The sequence below is a fragment of the Propithecus coquereli genome, unplaced genomic scaffold (genome assembly GCF_000956105.1).
Source record: "Propithecus coquereli isolate 6110/MARCELLA unplaced genomic scaffold, Pcoq_1.0 Scaffold305, whole genome shotgun sequence".
NCBI lineage: Eukaryota > Metazoa > Chordata > Mammalia > Primates > Indriidae > Propithecus > Propithecus coquereli.
The window spans coordinates 1,176,166-1,196,124 of record NW_012148675.1 but is presented as its reverse complement, the minus strand read 5'-3'; the positions used below and the strand labels follow the sequence as shown (position 1 = coordinate 1,196,124).

Here is a 19,959-nt window from a genome sequence, read left to right as displayed (position 1 = left end):
AACAGAGTGAGACTCTGTCTCAAAAAAAAAAATAAATAAATAAAATAAAACTACTACAGAAGACATTAGTATTAACTCTCTGATTTATATGTAAACTATTTGAGGTTTTTTGAATATATTTTAGAGGCATACAATTGTGTTTTTTCTTTTGAGATCTTTTGTTGTGTAAATTTCCAGACATACAGAAGTAGAGATGGTAATAATACTGAACTCCCATGTGTCTATCACCCAGCGTATAGGGGCTCATGGTTTAGATATCCATGAATTGCCTAATAAGTACATGTGATTGAATTTCCCTCTGTTTCTAAGGAAAAATGAATTAGTATCAGCTTACTTCTTTCCAAGATTTAAATGATTGCTTTATACTGTTCCGTTTTAAAAATGGAAATAAGCAATTTGTGACTACTCTAGGCATTTCGTAGTAGTGGTATATGTATTATTTTAAGTAGAAAAACACTTTATAATTCAGTGGTTTTATTTCTGTTAGAGTATATCAGTTTCTTGTTCAAGGTCACATGAATAGTAAGGGTGGAGCCTGGGTTTTAGCAAGAACTCAGTTCTTGCTAAATCCAAAGCCCTAACCATATTAGTTACCCTTAGCACTGCATGATTTGAAATGAAATGTTTCCTTACCTCACAAACTAGGAGACGTAAAAATGTTAGCAACGTCTTAAAAACTTTGGAAGTAGAATTTCTACATTATCTTGTCAGTAGACAATTTTTTTAAAAATGTCTTTGGATTTTTTAAGGTAGTAAATTAGTCAAAATTAATCTAAATTGTGTTTTTTAAAAATTGTATTATGGGATCCTGAAGTTATCAGAGGCTAAAACAGAAGAGCCCACAGTGCATAATAGTGAAGCTACAAAACTGAGTAATTCCCAAGGAGATGAACATTTTGCACAGCCACCCTCAGGTAAGGTTGAGGTACACTGAACTTTCTCTAGTAATATGAATCGTAAACATTGTGTAGAGTGTGTTACTTTCTCACACATATTTAACCTTCAAAAACCCTGGGAGGGAGTATTGAATGGCTTTGGTATTTAAAATTTTTTGTAAATTTAGTTAAAAGAATTGCAGGTAAGAGCTATTCAGCTGAAAGATAGGGTGTGGTCTCCAAATTTCCAAGTAAATGCTGGAACCCAGAGCAGTGAGCAAAACTCCTTGATAGAGCCACCAGCCTTTGTGCCATGGCTACAGCATACAAGGTAAGTTCATATAACGTTTGATATTCTTTTCCTTGCTCACCGTTATATGGCGTTTGTGAATGAGAAGCTGGACTTGGAAAGATAATATTAAATTCCTTTCCTAACGAATTAAAGCACAACTAGAAAATAAGATGTAGCCAGTAGCCAATTTGTCCAAATATTTAGTCAGAAATTGTATCTTTTTTTTTTTTTTTTTTTTTTTTTTTTGAGACAGAGTCTCACTGTGTTGCCCGGGCTAGAGTGCCGTGTCATCCTAGCTCACAGCAACCTCAAACTCCTGGGCTCAAGCGATCCTACTGCCTCAGCCTCCCGAGTAGCTGGTACTACAGGCATGCACCACCATGCCCGGCTAGTTTTTTTTTTTCTATATATTTTTAGTTGTCCAATTAATTTCTTTCTATTTTTAGTAGAGACGGAGTCTCGCTCCTCCTCAGGCTGGTTTCGAACTACTGAGCTCGAACAATCCGCCCGCCTCGGCCTCCCAGAGAGCTAGGATTATAGGCATAAGCCACCGCGCCTGGCCCCAGAAATTGTATCTTTGAAACTGAAATTGATGAGAATACTTATAGGAAATGTTAGTGGATGAACTTATTCAATATGTAGGAAATCCACTTCCAATGTGCTCTGATTTCCTGTATAAGAAAACAAGTGTTCGTGAAACAGAAATTGAATTATGGTCATGATTTCAGTTCATTTTATCATGGATTCCTATGGTTTTGAATAAATATCTTTTTCTCAATTAAAAAAAAACCTGTGAGGTAAATGTAATCCTTACTTTTATCTTTCTGAAAAAAGAAATTCAAGAAAGCTGAGTAACTTGTCCAAGATCACTGGGCTCTTAAATGGTGAAATTGTGATTTCCCTTGGTCTTCTGACTGTAAATATTGCCTTCTTCTACACTTTAGAAGAATTTCTGTAATTGAGAGAAGTTTGATGTTTACCCATTAATTTTTTATGTAAGTTGGGGAGCAACTTTAGTTTTTTTTTTTTTAGAGCAGTTTTAGGTTCATTGTGAAATAGAGCAGAAGATACAGAGATTTCCCATATAGTTTCAGCCCTGACGCATGCATAGCCACTCCCATTATCATGGTACGTTTGTTGTATTGGTGAACCTACATCGACACAACGTTACCACCAAAGATTACATTAGGGTCCACTCTTGGTGTGTTGTACATTCTGTGGGTTTGGAAAATGTATAATCACATGTCTCCATGATTATAGTATCATACAGAGTAGTTTCACTGCCTTAAAAATCCTCTGTGCTCTGCCTGTTACCCATGCCTCCTCCTAATCCCTGGCAACCCCTCATCTTTTTACTGTCACAATAGTTTTGCCTTTTCCAGAATGTCATATAGTTGGAATCATGAAGTATGTAGCCTTTTCAGATTGGCTTCTTTCACTTAGTAATATGCATTTAAGGTTTCTCCACGTCTTGTCATGGCTTGGTAGCTCATTTCTTTTTAGCACTCAATAATATTCCATTGTCTGGATGTGCTACAGTTTGTTTATTCATTCATGTGCTGAGGAACATCTTGGTTGCTTCCAAGTTTTGTCAATAATAATAAAGCTGCCATAAACATCCCTGTGCAAGTTTTGTGTGGATATAAGTTTTCAATTCCTTTCAGTAAATATCAAGGACATAAATTTTCAACTCCTTTGGATAAATATGATATTGCTATATCATATGGTAAGAGTATGTCTGGTTTTGTAAGAAACTGCCAAACTGTCTTCAAAGTGGCTGAACCATTTTGCATTCCCACCAGCCATGAATGAAAATTCCTGTTACTCCACATCCTTGCCAGCATTTGGTGTTGTCAGTGTTCCAGATTTTGGCCGTTCGAATGGGTGTGTAGTGGTGTCTCATTGTTTTATTTGTGTTTTCCTGATGACATATGCTGTGGAGCAGCTTTTCATATGCTTATTTGTCATCTGTATATCTTCTTTCATGATGTGTCTGTGAAGGTCCTTGACCCATTATTTTAATTGAGTTGTTTTTTTTCTTATTGTTGAGTTTTAAAGAATTCTTTGTATATTCTTTGTATATTTTAGATAACAGTCCTTTATCAGATTTGTCTTATGAAAATATTTTCTCCCAGTCTGTGGCTTGTCTTCCTTCTCTTGATATTGTTTATGTAAGGTATTGCTCTGTAAGAGCAGAAGTTTTAAATTTTAATGTAGTTCAGCTTATTATTTCTTTCATAGGTTGTGACTTTGGTGTTGTATCTAATAAGTCACCACCATACCCAAGGTCATCTAGGTTTTCTCCTATGTTCTAGGATTTTTATAATTTTATATTTTATATTTAGGTCTTTGATCTATTTTGAGTTAATTTTTGTGAAGGATGTAAATTGTGTCCACATTCTTTTTTTTTTTTTTCTTGCACGTAGATGTCCAGTTGAATTGTTCCCCATTGTATTGCTTTGCTCCTTTGCCAAAGATCAATTGACTGTTTTTATGTGGTTTTATTTCTGGGCTCTCTATTCTATTCCATTAATCTATTTGTCCATTCTTTTGCCAATACTACACTCTTTTGATTACTGTAGCTTGAAGTCTTTAAGTTGGGTAGTGTCAGTCCTGCTTGCTACTTTATTCTTTTCCTTCAGTATTGTGTTGGCTGTTCTGGGTCATTTGCCTCTCCGTATCGATGTTAGAATCAGTTTGACAATATCCACAAAATAACTTGCTGGAATTTTGATTGGGATTGCATTGAATCTATGGCTCAAGTTGGAAAAACTGACATGTTGACACTATTGAATCTTCCTATCCATAAACATGGAATATCTCTCCATTTATTTAGTTCTTCTTTGATTCTTTCATTAGACTTTTGTAGTTTTCCTCATATAAATCTTGTGCATGTTTTGTTAGATTTTATATCTGTTTCATTTTTGGGATGCTAATGTATTAATGATACTGTGTTTTTAATTTCAAATTCCATTTGTTCATTACTGGTATAAAAGAAAGTGATTGACTTTTGTATATTAACCTTGTATTCTGTTACCTTGCTATATAATCACTTACTAGTTCCCTTTTTTTGTTGATTCTTTTGGATTTTCTACATAATCATGTCTTCTGCAGATAAAGACAGTTTTATTTCTTCCCAATGTACCTTTTATTTCCTTTTCTTGTCTTACTGGATTATGTAGGACTTCTAGTATGATTTGAATCAGAATGGTGAGAGGGGACATTCTTGCCTTGTTCTTGATCTTAGTGGGAAAGCTTCTAGTGTATCACCATTAAGTATGGTGTTGGTTGTAGTTTTTTTTATTTTTTATCAAGTTGAGGAAGTTCCCCTCTATTTCTAGTTTGTTGAGAGTACCCATTGATTTTAAGGAACTGTATTCTTAGTTGACAAAATAATGGGGGCATATGGAACCAGAGGCAGGTTTGTGAAGTCACCTTGCTTCTTCCTAGGAAGTCTAACCATTTCTTTCTTTTCTTTTCCATATTCTGCAGATTGTAAGTAGAAATCACCTCATTTGAATTATATCTTTGAAGCTCATGCTTTAGATGTCTGTGCTCTATTTTAACTTGCTGGCCCAAATTTAACTTTCTGTTTTATACTGACCTAAGTATATATACTGTTTAAATCTTGTGTCTGATGTAATTTTAATAAATTTACTTTGTCTAGTTCCTTATCTATTAAGTGAAGCTATGGAAAACTTGATCTCAAACCACATATAATCATGCACATTAATGGCACAGAATGGCAGGTAATTTCAAAAGTAATGATTTTAATTTTCATAACTTTTTTTTTCAAAAAAATGGGCATATCTGATATTTCAGGGAATCACTTCATACAAAATGATGATTATGAAGACTTAATTTTGGAGGAATCATGTAGGTGTTAAACCTTCTGTCCTGTCCCTTTGCTCATGTCTTTCCCTGGTTGCTGCTAGCAATGGCTAGCATTATGTTCTCAGATTGATGCTAAGAGTTGCCAGAGATGAGATGATCTTTCTTCAGGATTTCTGGCTTTCTGATCCTCTTTTCCCAGAAATGAGAGATGCTAAGTATTTTGGTTTCAATTACTTTCCCCTCTAGGTCTGAGAGTACACAATATGTTCATAATTAACCAACTCAAGGCAAGAACTATCTAGAATAAGTAGCAGAGTTGAATTTAAATGCTTGTATGTATGGATTCCTCCCTCCTTAGGAATAAATTGAACTGTCCCTTCTCCAGTCCTGTGATTTTGTATTTGTGAGCTAAGCCTACCCCTGCTAAAGTCGCCATCAGTAAGAATGGCAGTGTTTTCACTCTCTCTGCATATTGTGACCAATTTGTTTAGGCTCATCTTTATTTCTGTTTAAGTTAGTTCTTTAGCTCCCTGCCTAGGTTAGTTCGGAGTGTTGGCTCCTGCTCATCTCTTCCATGGAGATTTCCCTTATTGTCCAAGGGCCTGTAGAGCTTTTCTTGCTCCAGCCTCCCTGGCACTGCAGTCAGTCCACTCACTCCATGCTAGAGCAGTGGTCTGTTGTCAAGTTTCTTGCACAGGCACATTCTGTTTCCAGTTTTACTTTGTATGCTGGCATGATTTTTAATCATTTAGAGACATGTGTACTGTGATCTCCCATCATGCTTTTAGTTCTTAGCATCATTTTAATGTAAGTCTTTGCTTGTCTCACTGTGCTTTCTTTCACAGCCCATGTATTTACACTGTAAATGTTTTATATTTAAAAAAATTTTATAATAAAAAGTGGCTCAGAGGAGCAATTAGAATGTTAATTCTATCTCTTGGCACAGTCACCAAATAATTGGAAAGTAGTAAGTGTTCATGTTTATACGTGCTTCCAAGTTCTGCTTGCTTTAGAAATCTTTACATTTTTTTAATGCATTGGAGGGTTTATAGTTATCTTGTCATATAATTACAAACAAAAATTATCAGTATTACTGGTACTTGCAATACAAAAAATTGTAGCATTACATTAATTGTTCTGAAAATATATGGTGATTTACAGTTTCTACCTGCAAGCAAAAGTTTGGAAACCGATTACACTATTAGTAAAAGGTTTAGTGTAGTGTTCATTTGGCTTATGTAGCATCCTTGATTACATTATAGTGTAGTTCTAATCTTTAGACAAGGATTGTATCTTTTTGTAGCTATAGTACTGTACAAACAGGAGCTTGGTACTTGTTGAAATGTCATTATTCATAAGATGAGAAACTGTAGTTCAAGGTCCTTAAGGACAGAGACCATGTTTATTATTCTTATCCACTGCCTGGAACAATGTAGGCACTGAATATATACCGATTGAATGAATATGAGGAAAAACAAATATTATTAGCATTAGGTCATTTTGGTGAACCTAGCCTGATACTTAGTATTTCTTGTAATATTCTAATTGGTCTCATTGTCTAATTACTGCCAGAAGTTAAAGTGCATTTTGCCAATCAGTCAGTACAACCCTTGGCAAGAAAGGAGGAATTATTGCCTGAAACTTCCTCCGTCCCACAAAAAGGCCTGAAGATTCCTGTCTTAGAACATGCAAGCATTGAAGGACCAATAGCAGTAAGTAAAAGACATCACTTTTTAAGAAGTATGAGCAAAGTGGCAAGGTACTAGGAATAAACAATGTAAACAACCATATAGCTGGCTTTTGTTATGATCTTGAATTTAAATTTCTAATTGAATCAGTCAGTGGGTATCTGTGCCACTTATTATGTGGACTTGAATTTAGATAGTTCTTTCTCTTATTTGACCCAGAATTTATCAGCACTTGGAATGGAAGAGCTTCGGCAACGAGAACACTATCTCAAGCAGAAGAGAGATAAGTTGATGTCCATGAGAAAGGATATGAGGACTAAGCAGAAACAAAACGTGGAGCAGAAAGGAAAACCTGGGGAGGCAGAGGTATGGCTAGCCTTAGTATGTCAAAATCTGCAAATCTCAAGGTGCAATTCTCAAAATCAGAATATGTACAGGAAAGCTTCTGAGGAATTTTGCTTGTAGATCCATTCATAGTAACCACCCTGCTAGTGCAATAGCTGCTGAGTGCTTTCTAGGAAGTGAGAGAGTTTTGATGAGGATTTTGTGAGGTAGAAATAATAGCAGTTTCATTATACATTTTTTTCTTAAGGTGTTTCTTCACTTGCCCTCCTCCAAGTGCATAAGGGTCAGTGGTCTTTTATGAGCCTCTGAAATGTTCAAAATGTTTCGTCGTAAAGCAGCATCAGTACCCCAGTCACCATCTCCAAGAGGCTTCACCAAGAAGTCTGATTTTACAAAGAAGAGATTTAGGAAACCTAGTCTGTGTTTAGCTTCCCCTTAATGCCCTGAATCTTTGTTCATTTGCGGCAATATGGTGGGAATTTTATACAAATGAACCCATTTTATGCTGTAGCCAATTTTTTTCTTTTTTTCTTTTCAAAGGAAATGACAGAGAAACCAGAAATGACAGCAGAGGAGAAACAAACATTACTAAAGAGGAGATTGCTTGCAGAGAAACTTAAAGAAGAAGTTATTAATAAGTAATAATTTAAAAAAAATTTAGCAAAACAGAAATTCAAATTTTCTTAAAAATAAATTATTTAACCCTTATATGGAACCTTTTAGTTTCAAACAAATACTTGCTTTTGTAAATGCAAATACAAACTCATTATTTTAAACATTTGATGTAAAGGGTGGTAGCGAAGACAGCTACTTATCAGTTTAATACAAATTTCTGGAGAGAGGGTATAGAAACTGGTTGATAGTACGTTCATTCATTCAAACTTGTTTACCTACTGTTTGTGACAGGCATCATGCTAAGCACTAAGGATACAGCAGTCAACTGGAGAGGCAGGGTCACTGCCTTCATGGAGCTAGTGAACAAGGCCCAAAGAGCAGTGTTAGAAAGGAAAAGTGCAGAGTGCTGTGATCAGGGCTGGCTGAGCCTCCTGGAGGAAGTGATATTCAAGCTGAATGGAAGGATAATTGCAGGGAGAAGAGGAAAGGGAACAATTTAGGTTCTGCAGCAGGAGAGAATAAAGTACATACTGAGGAACTCGAGAATAGGTAGAATGAGTGGAGAGAGCTAGCATGTGAAATTGGGGATAGGTGGGGTACTGATTGTACAAAACCTTGTAGGGAACACGAGGATTTTAAATTTTATAGTACTGGCAGTGGCAAGTCACTGGAAAGTTTTAAAACAGGTAAGGTATATGATCAAAATTTTCATTTTTATTGCTGTATGGAGACTAGTGTGTGGGCAGTTGTGGTTGTACCAGGTCTGAAGCAATCCAATCAGGAGTAGATATCTCAGGCAGTGTGTAAGATGGATTTTACATTTACCGTTTTAGACTTATATTTGAGGCAGGAGCAAACAGGACTTAGAAAATAGATGTGGGGGATGTTAAAAATACTCAACTACCCACTGTTTCTAGAAAAGCTATTGTTAAAATAAAGGGAACAGTTGATCCAGCCTGTTGAAGGCAGTGCTACCACTGGGTGTAGGTCTTTTGTGTGACCCTGGAATAGTTTTCTATCGTCTGTTTGTTTAGAGAGAAACCAGAATAGTAGGAGTGAGACCTTTCTTTCAGGAACGTCCAGTGTTTTGACATCCCACATCCACCCTATTCTAGTTATAACATGACTGAGGTTTAATTTATAATTCCATTTTATCTCCTTAAAGCTAAAATTATATACTTTTAAAAAGGGATACCAAAATTATTTTTTTTAAATTTGCTCATTTCAGTTATAGTTCCAACCTTTAACTTGCAGAAAAACCAGTGTTCTGCATGTACATTTTCATCAATAAATGGGTAAGAGGAAAAGTTAGTGATTAAAACACAGAAATCTGTTTCATGTAACTTTTTATTAAAAAATAGACTTTATATTGGATACATGTTCACAGATACCATTTTAAGAGGACCTAAGGCATACAAATGTGGGCTCTGGCTTGCTTCACTGAGTGAAGATAAAGATATAAAAACCGAGATCTGCCTGAGGGTAGTCATTTAAGACAGTAGCTAACATGGAATCTTCACAGTTATTTTTTCAAGGAATATTTAAAGTCTCGTTCTCATATTGTTGTGGGTAAGCTTATGTACCAGGAAAACCGTTACCTGTATTTCAAGAAAACATTCACATTTCTGCTTTAAGAAAAGTTTCCTGGCTGGGCACAGTGGCTCACGCCTGTAATCCTGGCACTTTGGGTTTGGGAGGCCAAGGAGGAAAGATTGCTTGAGGCCAGGAGTTCCAGACTAGTCTGAGCAAGAGCGAGACCCCCTCTCTACAAAAAATAGAAAAAGGTGGGCACAGTAGCTATTCGGGTGGCTGAGGCAGGAGGATCACTCAAGTCCAGGATTTTGAGGCTGAGTGAGTTATGCTGCCACTGCACTCTAGCCTGGGTGACAGAGATCCTGTCTCAAAAAAACAAAGTTTAAGATTTATGGCAGTTTTTCAGAAAGGAAAATTAAAGGAAGTCTTCATAAGACACAAAGGAAATATTTCTACTGGAACTGGAAGTTATTTAACAAGAGTCAAGAGTAAATAGGGAAATGTTTTATGCCTAGGCTTCTTAGATTATAAGAAATTTAATAAGAGCTAAAAGAGAAGGACCTTGATAAAACTTGCTTGCAAGTAAGTGTATTCATATGGTAACTTTACTGATCTTAGTTTAAAATATCCTGAGGTGGAAGGTCTTATAAGGTGGAAGGTCTTTTTTATTATATGTATACCTTTAATCAAAGAGGTGAGAAAAGCTCCATGCTGTGATCCTTTGGTGCTGAGATTTGCCCAAGGCTCACCTTCTGTAAGTAGTCAGTGATATTTAAAGTGCAGTTGACCTTCATTTGTTTGGAATTCTTTCATTCCAATTGGTGTGTGAACTAGTGGTTTATAAAAAACATCTATGGATCATTTTATTGGCTTTTATAAAATACTGTAAAACTGACATATCTCAAAATGTAGTTAATTTATATTTACAACAAACCAAACACAACAATCAATCATGGAATTACAGGGTCACATTTTAATTCCTGAATTTTACAGTTCAGCATTAATATCACCACATGTATACAAATGGTGTAAAACAAGTACAGTGGTATTTTTAATACAAAATAAACATCTGTTTTATGGAAAAACTATACTTCATATCTACACAGACAGCCCATCTTTTCCAAACAATAGCCAAAATTAAAATTAACTACAAAATCTCCAAAACAGGGAAACTGCTTCAGTTTAAGCTACTCCAGGAAAAATGGACCCATAACACATTACAAGGGTGATCTAAAGATTGTAGCTGGAATTACTCATTTTTTTTTTCCCAATCGATTAAATTGTTGTTTGGGGACATTTTTCTCACTTCAGCATGATCTCAGATCATAGATGAGCAAACTAACATTAAAATATTTACAGTTAACTTGCTGTTCTAAAAATAAAACCTTTTAACTGCCTCAATTTTTTTAAGTTCAGTTACGTACATGGAATGTGCTTTTACTCTTTTTTAAAAAGCAGCTTTCATATATATTACACCCTTGTTTATGGAAAAGCTTCACGTACTGCATGCTGACTTTGACTTAAGTTATTACTTAAGTAACTTCTTGGATCAAAATGGCTTCTAGATATTAAATGCCACTTAATTCAGCACTTCTTTATTAGTCTTTATAAATTACACTTTAAAACTTGCCTGCAGCTCTGGAGAGAGAGACAACTTTACTAACAAAGCAGAAAGTGACTTCAAAGTATCTTCCACAAAAGATTGTATTGGTAGGTGGCTGAAAGCATTTTGTTCTATCCACTCCCAAGTTTCTAGAGAAAATCATTTTGGAATACTACTGTACTGATTCTTGGCCTCTGTTATCTCTAAAAGTGCTGAATTTTACATTATATTAACAAAACTGTCCATTTTGAATCCAGCTTGTTCTCATCAAAATACATACGGAAAATTCCTGGTGTCGAAAACTCAACATGTGCTGTAATACAGGGTGTACTTCCTTCCAACTACCTAAAAGGCAGAATTTCTGTTAAATCTTTAAAGAAATGGTCCCAACAGTTTAACTTTATTTTTTATGATAGCTGAATTTGTTTTCCATAAAAATTTCTTTTAAAAAGAGGCAACTGATTAAAACAACAACATGGCCAGCACCATTATAACAAGTAATGTTATTGGGTTTGCAACTGAAGTTTTAAAATTGTTTCTAGATTGGATACCCCCATGGAACAACCCTGCATTAACATTATTTTATCAACCTTTCCCCTCCCCCAAACCGTCCCAAAACCTGACCTGAGACTTTCCTTGCTGAGAAGCTCTCTCCCAGGTTCTGGTTACTAACTTTTTTTTTTGGACAGCCTGAAAGGCAAACCCCTTAATTACTAGCAAGCAATCAAGTTCCTGGGAAGCCTGGTTTTTTACAGAACTAAACTCTCCTAGCTGATATACTGAGTGTCTTTTGCTACTCCTTGTATATTTATAAATTCAAGTGAGAAAGCGTTCTGATTCAGATTTTCAGCTCATTGAACAGTTGCAGCATTTTAGTAAGACCACATGTTGAGGGTCCCCCAATAAATATTTTATGAGCCAAGACGAGGTCTTTTTCTGGGGGATGTTTCTTCTTCTTCATCTTCCTCCTCATCATCTGGATAATCCACTAAGCCAACCAAACTTCCCTATTGAAGAATTGAAAAAAAAAAAAAATTTTTTTTTTAATATATGTAACATAGTACAATTAGTCACTTTTAAAGATACCAAAAATCATTTTTCTAAGTCATATATCTGAAATTAACACATTCGAATTTGATAAAGGAACTACTTGAAATCATGAACATTTACTAAGTAATTGGTGGCACTCTCAGTAACCCGCAACTTTTCTATTTGGTTCTTGGACTTTTAATGATACCTCATAACTCAATTCAGCAAAATTTTACTGTGAGAAAATTGCTTTTTCCATATAGTAGGACTAACAAAGAATCACAACATTTGGAAGCTGTAAAGGACCTTGGAGATGAACTAGTTCATTTGTCTAATTTTACTCAGAGAGGATAATAGCCAGTCAATGACAAGAAGTCTCCTTGTAGTCTGTTCACCATGTGTTTTGAAGAACAGAATAAATGGCTGAATATAATAAACACATGAAATGGTCCCTAAAAACTAATGACTAAAAAATTTAGGGCTAGCTCTCTATAACCAAAAGAAAAATAAGGATGAGGTAATTCAGGGTTTTGGCCTTTTATGAGTAATAGACCCTTTTGAAAAGCCTATTAAAGCTTTGAGGACTTTATAGAAAATTACCCATGTCCACAGGATTCCATTCATTTTTTTTTTTTTTTTGAGACAGAGTCTCACTCTGTTGCCCGGGCTAGAGTGAGGTGGCATCAGCCTAGCTCACAGCAACCTCAAACTCCTGGGCTCAAGCGATCCTCCTGCCTCAGCCTCCCGAGTAGCTGGGACTACAGGCATGCGCCACCATGCCCGGCTAATTTTTTCTATATATTTTTAGTTGTCCGATTAATTTCTTTCTATTTTTAGTAGCGACGGGGTCTCGCTCTTGCCCAGGCTGGTCTCGAACTCCTGAGCTCAAACAATCCGCCCGCCTCGGCCTCCCAGAGTGCTAGGATTACAGGCGTGAGCCACCACGCCTGGCCGATTCCATTCATTTTTAACAAATCCCATGAAAATTTACACACATGTTCTATAGGTTAAGAGGGCTACTATAAACACTATTTAGTTCAAACCCTTCAGACCTCTAGGCCCTAGAGTCTAGGGGGATGAACAAATACAACTGAAGTAACTCATACTTTATATCTAAGTTGTTTCATATCCAACCAACCTAGTTATCTGGCATTAACACTTTACCAGAATATAACCAAAACACTGTAACATTAGTCAATCAAAAAAGGCCTCTAATTGGCTAGACACAGTTATCAAAGAGTCTAAGAACTAAATAAAACTTACTTGTGTGAGAATTCTCCTTTCTCAGCTTAATCATACATGTTTTTACAAGTCTGGATACGCAAGAGGCAGTATGGCTGAATTGTTAGGAATATATTGATTATAGTCGCTTTCAATGCCACCACTTTTATCTAAAGACTTTGGTCAAGTGATTTAATATCTCTATGACTAGTTTCTTCATCTGTGCATTTGCACAGTAGTATTTAGAACTCATTGAACTATTTCGAAAATTAAATTGAAAACATGTAAAAGCACTTTGGAACAGTGCTTGGTACCTAGTGAGTACATAGTGAGTATTCAGTAAGTGGCATTAGCTGCTATTACTATTATCGTTATTTCTGTTATTTGGTTTCGAAGCCAAAGACATTGGAAGGGGGGTAAAGAAGAAATAATTCCAGTATAAAAAGGCACAAATTTATATTCATAAAGATGACAGCAAGTTACTAAGAAGTGTCAATTATCCTTAGAATTATATATTGTAATGTACAAACATTTTGGTCTCAAATGGTTAACATTTAAAATGATTTTTTTGCTTAAGATTAACTGTCTGAAAAACTCAGCTATACAATTTTGAATTTTACTTATATATGCGTATGTACACAATAAACTAATAACATTTAAAAAATGTTTACAGTAAAAAGAATAAAAATGCAAAATGTTGAAAGTAAAAAGGCCTGTAATCCAGAGATGCACCCTGTGAAGGTGGTAAATTCCAGACTTTTAGTAAGTACCTAGAAATGTATTTTTTAAAAATATCAGATTGCAATTTTTGTACCCACCCTTATATAATCATGCTCACTTAAAAAAATACATTATAGAAAGCTTTCAATGTTAGTACATAAAGTTCTATTTCATTCTTTTAAACTCTCACATTCATGGTATAAATGTCATCATACACTTAAATTCCCTGTTGGACATTTGAGTTTTCGCAGGGTGCTCTTTAAAAAAATTTGTTTATGGATGAGATATGTTACATTGTTAAGGATTTTTGCATTTGTATTGGTAAGTAAAATTCTAGAGTTTTTTCTTTTTTAGTGCTAGTATTTTTTTTTTTTTTTTTTTTTTTTTTGAGACAGAGTCTCACTTTGTTGCCCTGGCTAGAGTGAGTGCCATGGCGTCAGCCTAGCTCACAGCAACCTCAAACTCCTGGGCTCAAGCAATCCTACTGCCTCAGCCTCCCGAGTAGCTGGGACTATAGGGATGCGCCACCATGCCCGGCTAATTTTTTCTATATATTTTTAGCTGTCCAATTAATTTCTTTCTATTTTTGGTAGAGACGGGGTCTCGCTCTTGCTCAGGCTGGTCTCTAACTCCTGAGCTCAATCTGCCCACCTTGGCCTCCCAGAGTGCTAGGATTACAGGCATGAGCCACCGCGCCCGGCCTAGTGCTAGTATTTTTAAAGCATTATATTTTGTATAATTAGAGGAGAGCTCACAATGACTAAAGCTGTTGGAAGACTGATAAATGCCTTTACTTCCATTGTCTTCTGAAACTTCACTAAAGTGAAAGTAAAGAAAATTTTAAAAGTATATACCACAAAAGAAAACAGGAGAGGAGAAAATAGCTCATGAAAGCTAACAAGGCATTTTTGGAAAAGAAAAATCAGAAGCAAGGTAACTGATATAAGAGTAGGAAGCCAAGAACTAAGTATCTGCAAAGGAATACAAGGAATGAGGAACTGATTTGTCTTAAAGAACCCCAGAAAGGACAAGGCAGTAAAGACACCAAAATACTGGGGAAAGCAGGGAACACAGTTAAATTAGTACAATAGATAACTGGATCATTGATTCTACGCTCACCCCCTACAACAGCTAGTAGATTCCTGTTCCTCCACCACCACCAAGTATAGAAAAAATGTAATCTATACAGAAAATGACTCTATAAAAAGAATGAACTTTACAGAGAATATAATGAACTCTACAGAGAGAAGGACTCTACACTTAAGAACTTTAGGCACAGTAAATGACAAGGGTAAGGCAAGGCTGAAAATGGAAGAATAAATTTAAATTCTGCTTACTGAGCAGAGACACCCCTAGCCCCCACACTAATCTTTCCTATCCGAGCTCTCAGAACATCAACAGCCAAGCTTATACTTCCCCAGGTGTAGTAGACTAGCTATGTCGGTAAAAATTAAAGGCTTCATAAGCAAGAGTTGGGGGGAAACTACAGATAACTAACATTTCAAAAAAGTAAGGCCCTGCTCTAAGTCCATAGAATAAAATCACCATTTTAAAGTGTATAATTTTTACATACCATAAACTTCATCCTTTTAAGGTGTACAGTTCAGAGATTTTAGTATATTCACAAAGTTGTGCAACTATCACCACTAATTCCAGAACATTTGCATCATTCCACGCACCAAAAAAAGAAAAAGTCCCCAGACCCATTATCAGTACTTCATTCCTTTTTATGGCCAAATAATATCCAGTTTGAGTATACCGCATTTTGTTTACGCATTCACCAGCTGATGGACATTTGGGTTCCTACTTTTTGGCTATTATGAATAATGCTGCATTAACATTCATGTACAAATTTTAGAATGGACATATATTTTTGGTTTTCTTGAGTATATACCTAGGAGTAGAATTGCTGGGTCATATGGTAACTATGTTTAACTTTCTGGAGAACTGCCAGACTGTATTCCAACTGCTGCACCATTTTACATCCTCACTAGCAATGTGTGTGGGCTGCAATTTCTCTACATCCTTGCCAACACTTGTTTTTGTCTATCATTTTTATTACAGTTATCTTAGAGGATATGAAGTGGTATCTTATTATGGTTTTGACTTGTATTTCCCTAATTGACTAAAGATGCTGGACGTCTTTTCATGTGCTTATATGAGCCACTTATGTATCTTCTTTGGAAAAATGTCTACTTAAATCCTTTGCCCTATTTCAAAACTGGGTCATCACGTTGAGGTATAAGAGTTCTTTATATATTCTAGATACTGATTCCTTATCATATATGTAATTTGCAAATATTCTCTCCCATTTTCTGGGCCGTCTTTTCACTTTATGGTAGTGTCCTTTGAAGCACAAAAGTTTTTAATTTTGATGAAGTCCAATTTATTTTTCTTTTGTCACTTGTGTTTTTGGTGTCACATCTAAGAAATCATTGCTTAATCCAAGGTCATGAAAATTTATGCCTTTTTTAAGAGTTTTATACTTTCAAGTTTTTCATTTAGTCTTTTTATCCATTTTGAGTTTTGTACATGGTGTGAAATAGGAGTCTAACTTTATTCTTTGCATGTGAATATCCAGTTGTAACATCATTTGTTGAAAAGACTATTCTTTCCCCATTAAATTGTCTTGGCCTGCTTGTTAAAATCTGCCCTATTTTTTAATATGAAAGAAAATCCAAGGATCACCAGATACTTGAGTAAAATTTACAATATGAAAGAAGGGATCAAAACAAATGACAATTAACAATAACCTCTGTACAATGACATTTTTTCCTGAAACAAACCAATTAAATAAGTGGAGTTTATGCTAAGGAAGGAAGGATGTTTCAACATCCAAAAGTTAGGAAACTATAACATATAATTATATATATATGTTATATATGTAATATATAATTCATATTAACAAATCTAAGGAGATGGAATTCAAAAATCATCCTTTACTCAATGAAATAATAGATCTTACTGAAACATGACTTAAAAAGTTTTTAAAATTATCAGCAAAAATGATAGTTTATGTATCTTCTTTCTGATTTTTATAATTTAATCTCTTTATTTCACCTAACTGCACTGGCCAATGACCCCAGAACAATGGTTAAATAATAGCTCTAACAGTGGCATCCTGTCTTGTTCCTGTAGTGGGAATGCTTCTAATAAATATTTCTTAAGCTTTTGGTATCTTACACATAATATCATGTTAAGAAATTATGCATTTATTCCTGCTTTACTGAGCATTTATATTTGGAAATATTTATCAAAATTATAACTGCATGTTTTATATAGAAACACCCATGTGTGTGAAATAATGTCTGTAGAAGGTCACATTGCAGCAATGATTATAACTACAAAAAGCTGGAAACAACTTTAATACTTACCAGGAGGGTTAATTAATTAAGGTATATCCACACTTTGAATCCTATGCATGAAATTTTTTAATGTCTTGATATGGAGAGGTCACCTAAGTAAATATGTTACATGAAAAAGCAAGATGGTGGTTTCTCTACTGTGTAACTGTGGCAAAAGTAGTGTTTATTTTTAGCCAATGGCATCTTATTCTGATTTTATAAATATTTTTCCTTATGGGAAATATGCATGTTTTATAACTATACAACTAAAGAAATGTTTTATATTTTTATAGCATTCATTTCTTAAAAAAAATCTTTAATTTCCTTAGTAGCTAATGTCTTGCAAGCCTTCGACTACAGCAATTAACACTGATGGTGAAATTGGCTAAATTAAAGGGCCATTGACGATAAAGAACCTGCTACCACTTAAGAATGTGGCCACAGTTTGCTAAGAAGGTTGAGAGCCAATTAAACCGGTGCTTTACTTCTGTGAACTCCTATCTTGCTTAATTTCAAATTTCTCTATTTATAGTGATTAAACAGTTTGTTTTCCAAGAACAATCACTGTTTTTATCCCTATCTCTAAGAAAGATGCAGAACGAATGTATTTTGTAACCTGCCGTTAGTGTCAAAAAGGGTGAAAAATGTGTTTGTGCTTGCATTTAATTTTGCTCTGGAAAGATAGTAAATTAAAAACTCAAGGAAATATCACAAAAAATAGAACAGGAAAACAAAAAAAAATGAGTAATAGGAGAGAAAAGTTATGAAAATTATAATATCAACCCAGAAAGCTCCATCCAAACAGTAAGTTATAGTGAAAGAGCAGAAAATATTCCAAAACAGAAGGGATGTGACTAACTCAAGAATGCCCAAAGCACATCAGCATAAGATTCTGGATTCAAGGCTAGAACTCCAAATGCTTCCAGGAAGAAGAAATTAAAATCATACACACAAAAAGATCAGAACAAGAATGTCTTTGGACTTCTTGACAGCAATAACTTCAAATTTTTGAAAGAAAATTACTTCCAATCTGGCTCTGCATTTAGTTGATAGTTAATCAAACATGAGGTTTGAACAGAGACATTTTCATACATGCAAGGTCTCAAATTTTACCTCTCATATGATTCTTTTCTCAGGAAAATATTAGAAAATGTGCTCCACCAAAATGAGAAAAAACAAGAAAGAGAACAGAGACATGGGATCCAGGAAACAAATAGTGCAAGGAAGGAAAGAAGCAAAAGGAAGTCTTAGGATGATGGCCAAGGAAGCCTCTAGACCTGCAGTCCCCAACCCCGGGGTGGTGGCCTGGTGGTACCTGTCCGTGGCCTGTTAGGAACCAGGCGGCACATCACCGCCTGAGCTCTGCCTTCCCACTTCCCCTTCGGAGGAAAATTTGTCTTCCGTGAAACTCATGCACCTGGCTGCACAGCAGGAGGTGAGTGGTGGGCGAGCCAGGGAAGCTCCATCTGTATTTATAGCTGCTCCCCATGGCTGGCATCACTGTCTGAGCTCAGCCTGCCTCTCTGCCCCCACCCCCTCCTGGAACACTGTCTTACATGAAAACAGTCCCTGGTGCCAAAAAGGTTGGGGACCACTGCTGTAGACAACAGGTGTGTAGCAAGTTTAGAGAGCCACCAATCTACACTAGGACAGGATGGGAGATGAGATTTCAAGAGAGATGTCTCCAAGTGGAGACTATATAGAAACTAACCTGAGAGGTATACTTGAAGAATTAGCAAGAGGCACATAATTACTACAACAAATAAAAACAGTGGCAATTATTTATTCTAGAAAAGATGAAAAGTTATAAAGAAAAACTATTTAAAAAAAGTAGGAAAAATCAACAATATATTGTCATAACTATGAAATTATCAAATATTTTAATAAAAAACTGTGATACAGGGAGGTCTAAGGGTGAGGTTGTGGTAAGTATTCAATTTGTGTGTATATAAGAAAGCTAAATTCTCATCTACCATAGTACGAAATTAACAAATTAAGTCTAAACTTAGTAAAACAACATAGCAGTATTGCCATACTATTTAGAAATAGAAGAAATAGCTAGAAGAGTTCACAACTATGTTTGTGGAGAGGAAGAGAGGACTGATTTTTTTTTCCTAATATAAATTTGCCTTTCAGTAATATTTGACTTTTGAAAGTAAGTGCATGTGTTACTTTAATTAAAAAAAAAAAGCTCACATACATTGAGATGGTGCCAAGCCGTGTTCTAGGCACTTTACATTTATTAATAACCTAATCTTGCCAATAAGCTTATAAAGCAGGTGCCATCTTATCCACATTTAAATTGAGAAAATGTCTGGGCATGGTGGCTCATGCCTATAATCCTAGCACTTTGGGAGGCCAAGGCAGAAGGATCCCTTGAGGTCAGGAGTTCGAGAACAGCCTGAGCAAAAGTGAAGCCCCTGTCTCTACAAAAAATAGAAAAATTAGCCAGGCATGGTGGCATGTGCCTGTAGTCCCAGCTACTCGGGAGGCTGCGGCAGAGGATCACTTGAGCCCAGGAGTTTGAGGTTGCTGTGAGCTAGGCTGACGCCACAGCACTTTAGTCCCTGCAACAGAGCAAAACCCTGTTCTCAAAAAAAAAAAAAAAAAAAAAAAAAGCCTAGAGAGATGAAATAACTTATTCAAGGTGAAACAGATAGAAAAAGGCAAGAGTCAAGATTTGAACCCAGACAATACAACCACATGGAAAATATTTTTAATGTAATGTCACAATATTACACTAAATTGTCTTATCATAAAGTATAAATTAATTTTAAAATTTTCTAGTTAAAAAACATAAAATGTATTTCAAGCACAGTAGAATCCCATTGAAAATGCTGTTTCTGCTGTGATCTTTAAT

At 35.5% G+C, this 19,959-nt stretch overlaps 2 protein-coding genes across 4 annotated transcripts in view; one reads left to right on the top strand and one right to left on the bottom strand.

The window, feature by feature from the left end:
• Positions 1-7,742, top strand: part of CFAP36 (cilia and flagella associated protein 36) — a 32,953-nt gene extending 25,211 nt beyond the window's left edge. Inside the window, exons 7-10 of the mRNA XM_012649867.1 lie at positions 815-914; positions 6,574-6,713; positions 6,909-7,055; positions 7,575-7,742. Coding sequence (XP_012505321.1) covers positions 815-914; positions 6,574-6,713; positions 6,909-7,055; positions 7,575-7,676 — 489 coding nt within the window. The 3' untranslated portion in view covers positions 7,677-7,742. The remainder of the gene's footprint in view (positions 1-814; positions 915-6,573; positions 6,714-6,908; positions 7,056-7,574) is intronic.
• Positions 7,743-10,134: 2,392 nt separating this feature from the next.
• The window catches only part of SMEK2 (SMEK homolog 2, suppressor of mek1 (Dictyostelium)), an 89,946-nt gene continuing 80,121 nt past the window's right edge, over positions 10,135-19,959 (bottom strand). The window contains exon 16 of one of the 3 annotated variants that reach the window (XM_012649864.1): positions 10,135-11,792. In XM_012649864.1, the coding sequence (XP_012505318.1) occupies positions 11,697-11,792 (96 nt within the window). In that variant the 3' untranslated portion in view covers positions 10,135-11,696. The remainder of the gene's footprint in view (positions 11,793-19,959) is intronic. The other 2 variants (XM_012649866.1, XM_012649865.1) reach the window with 2 other exon arrangements.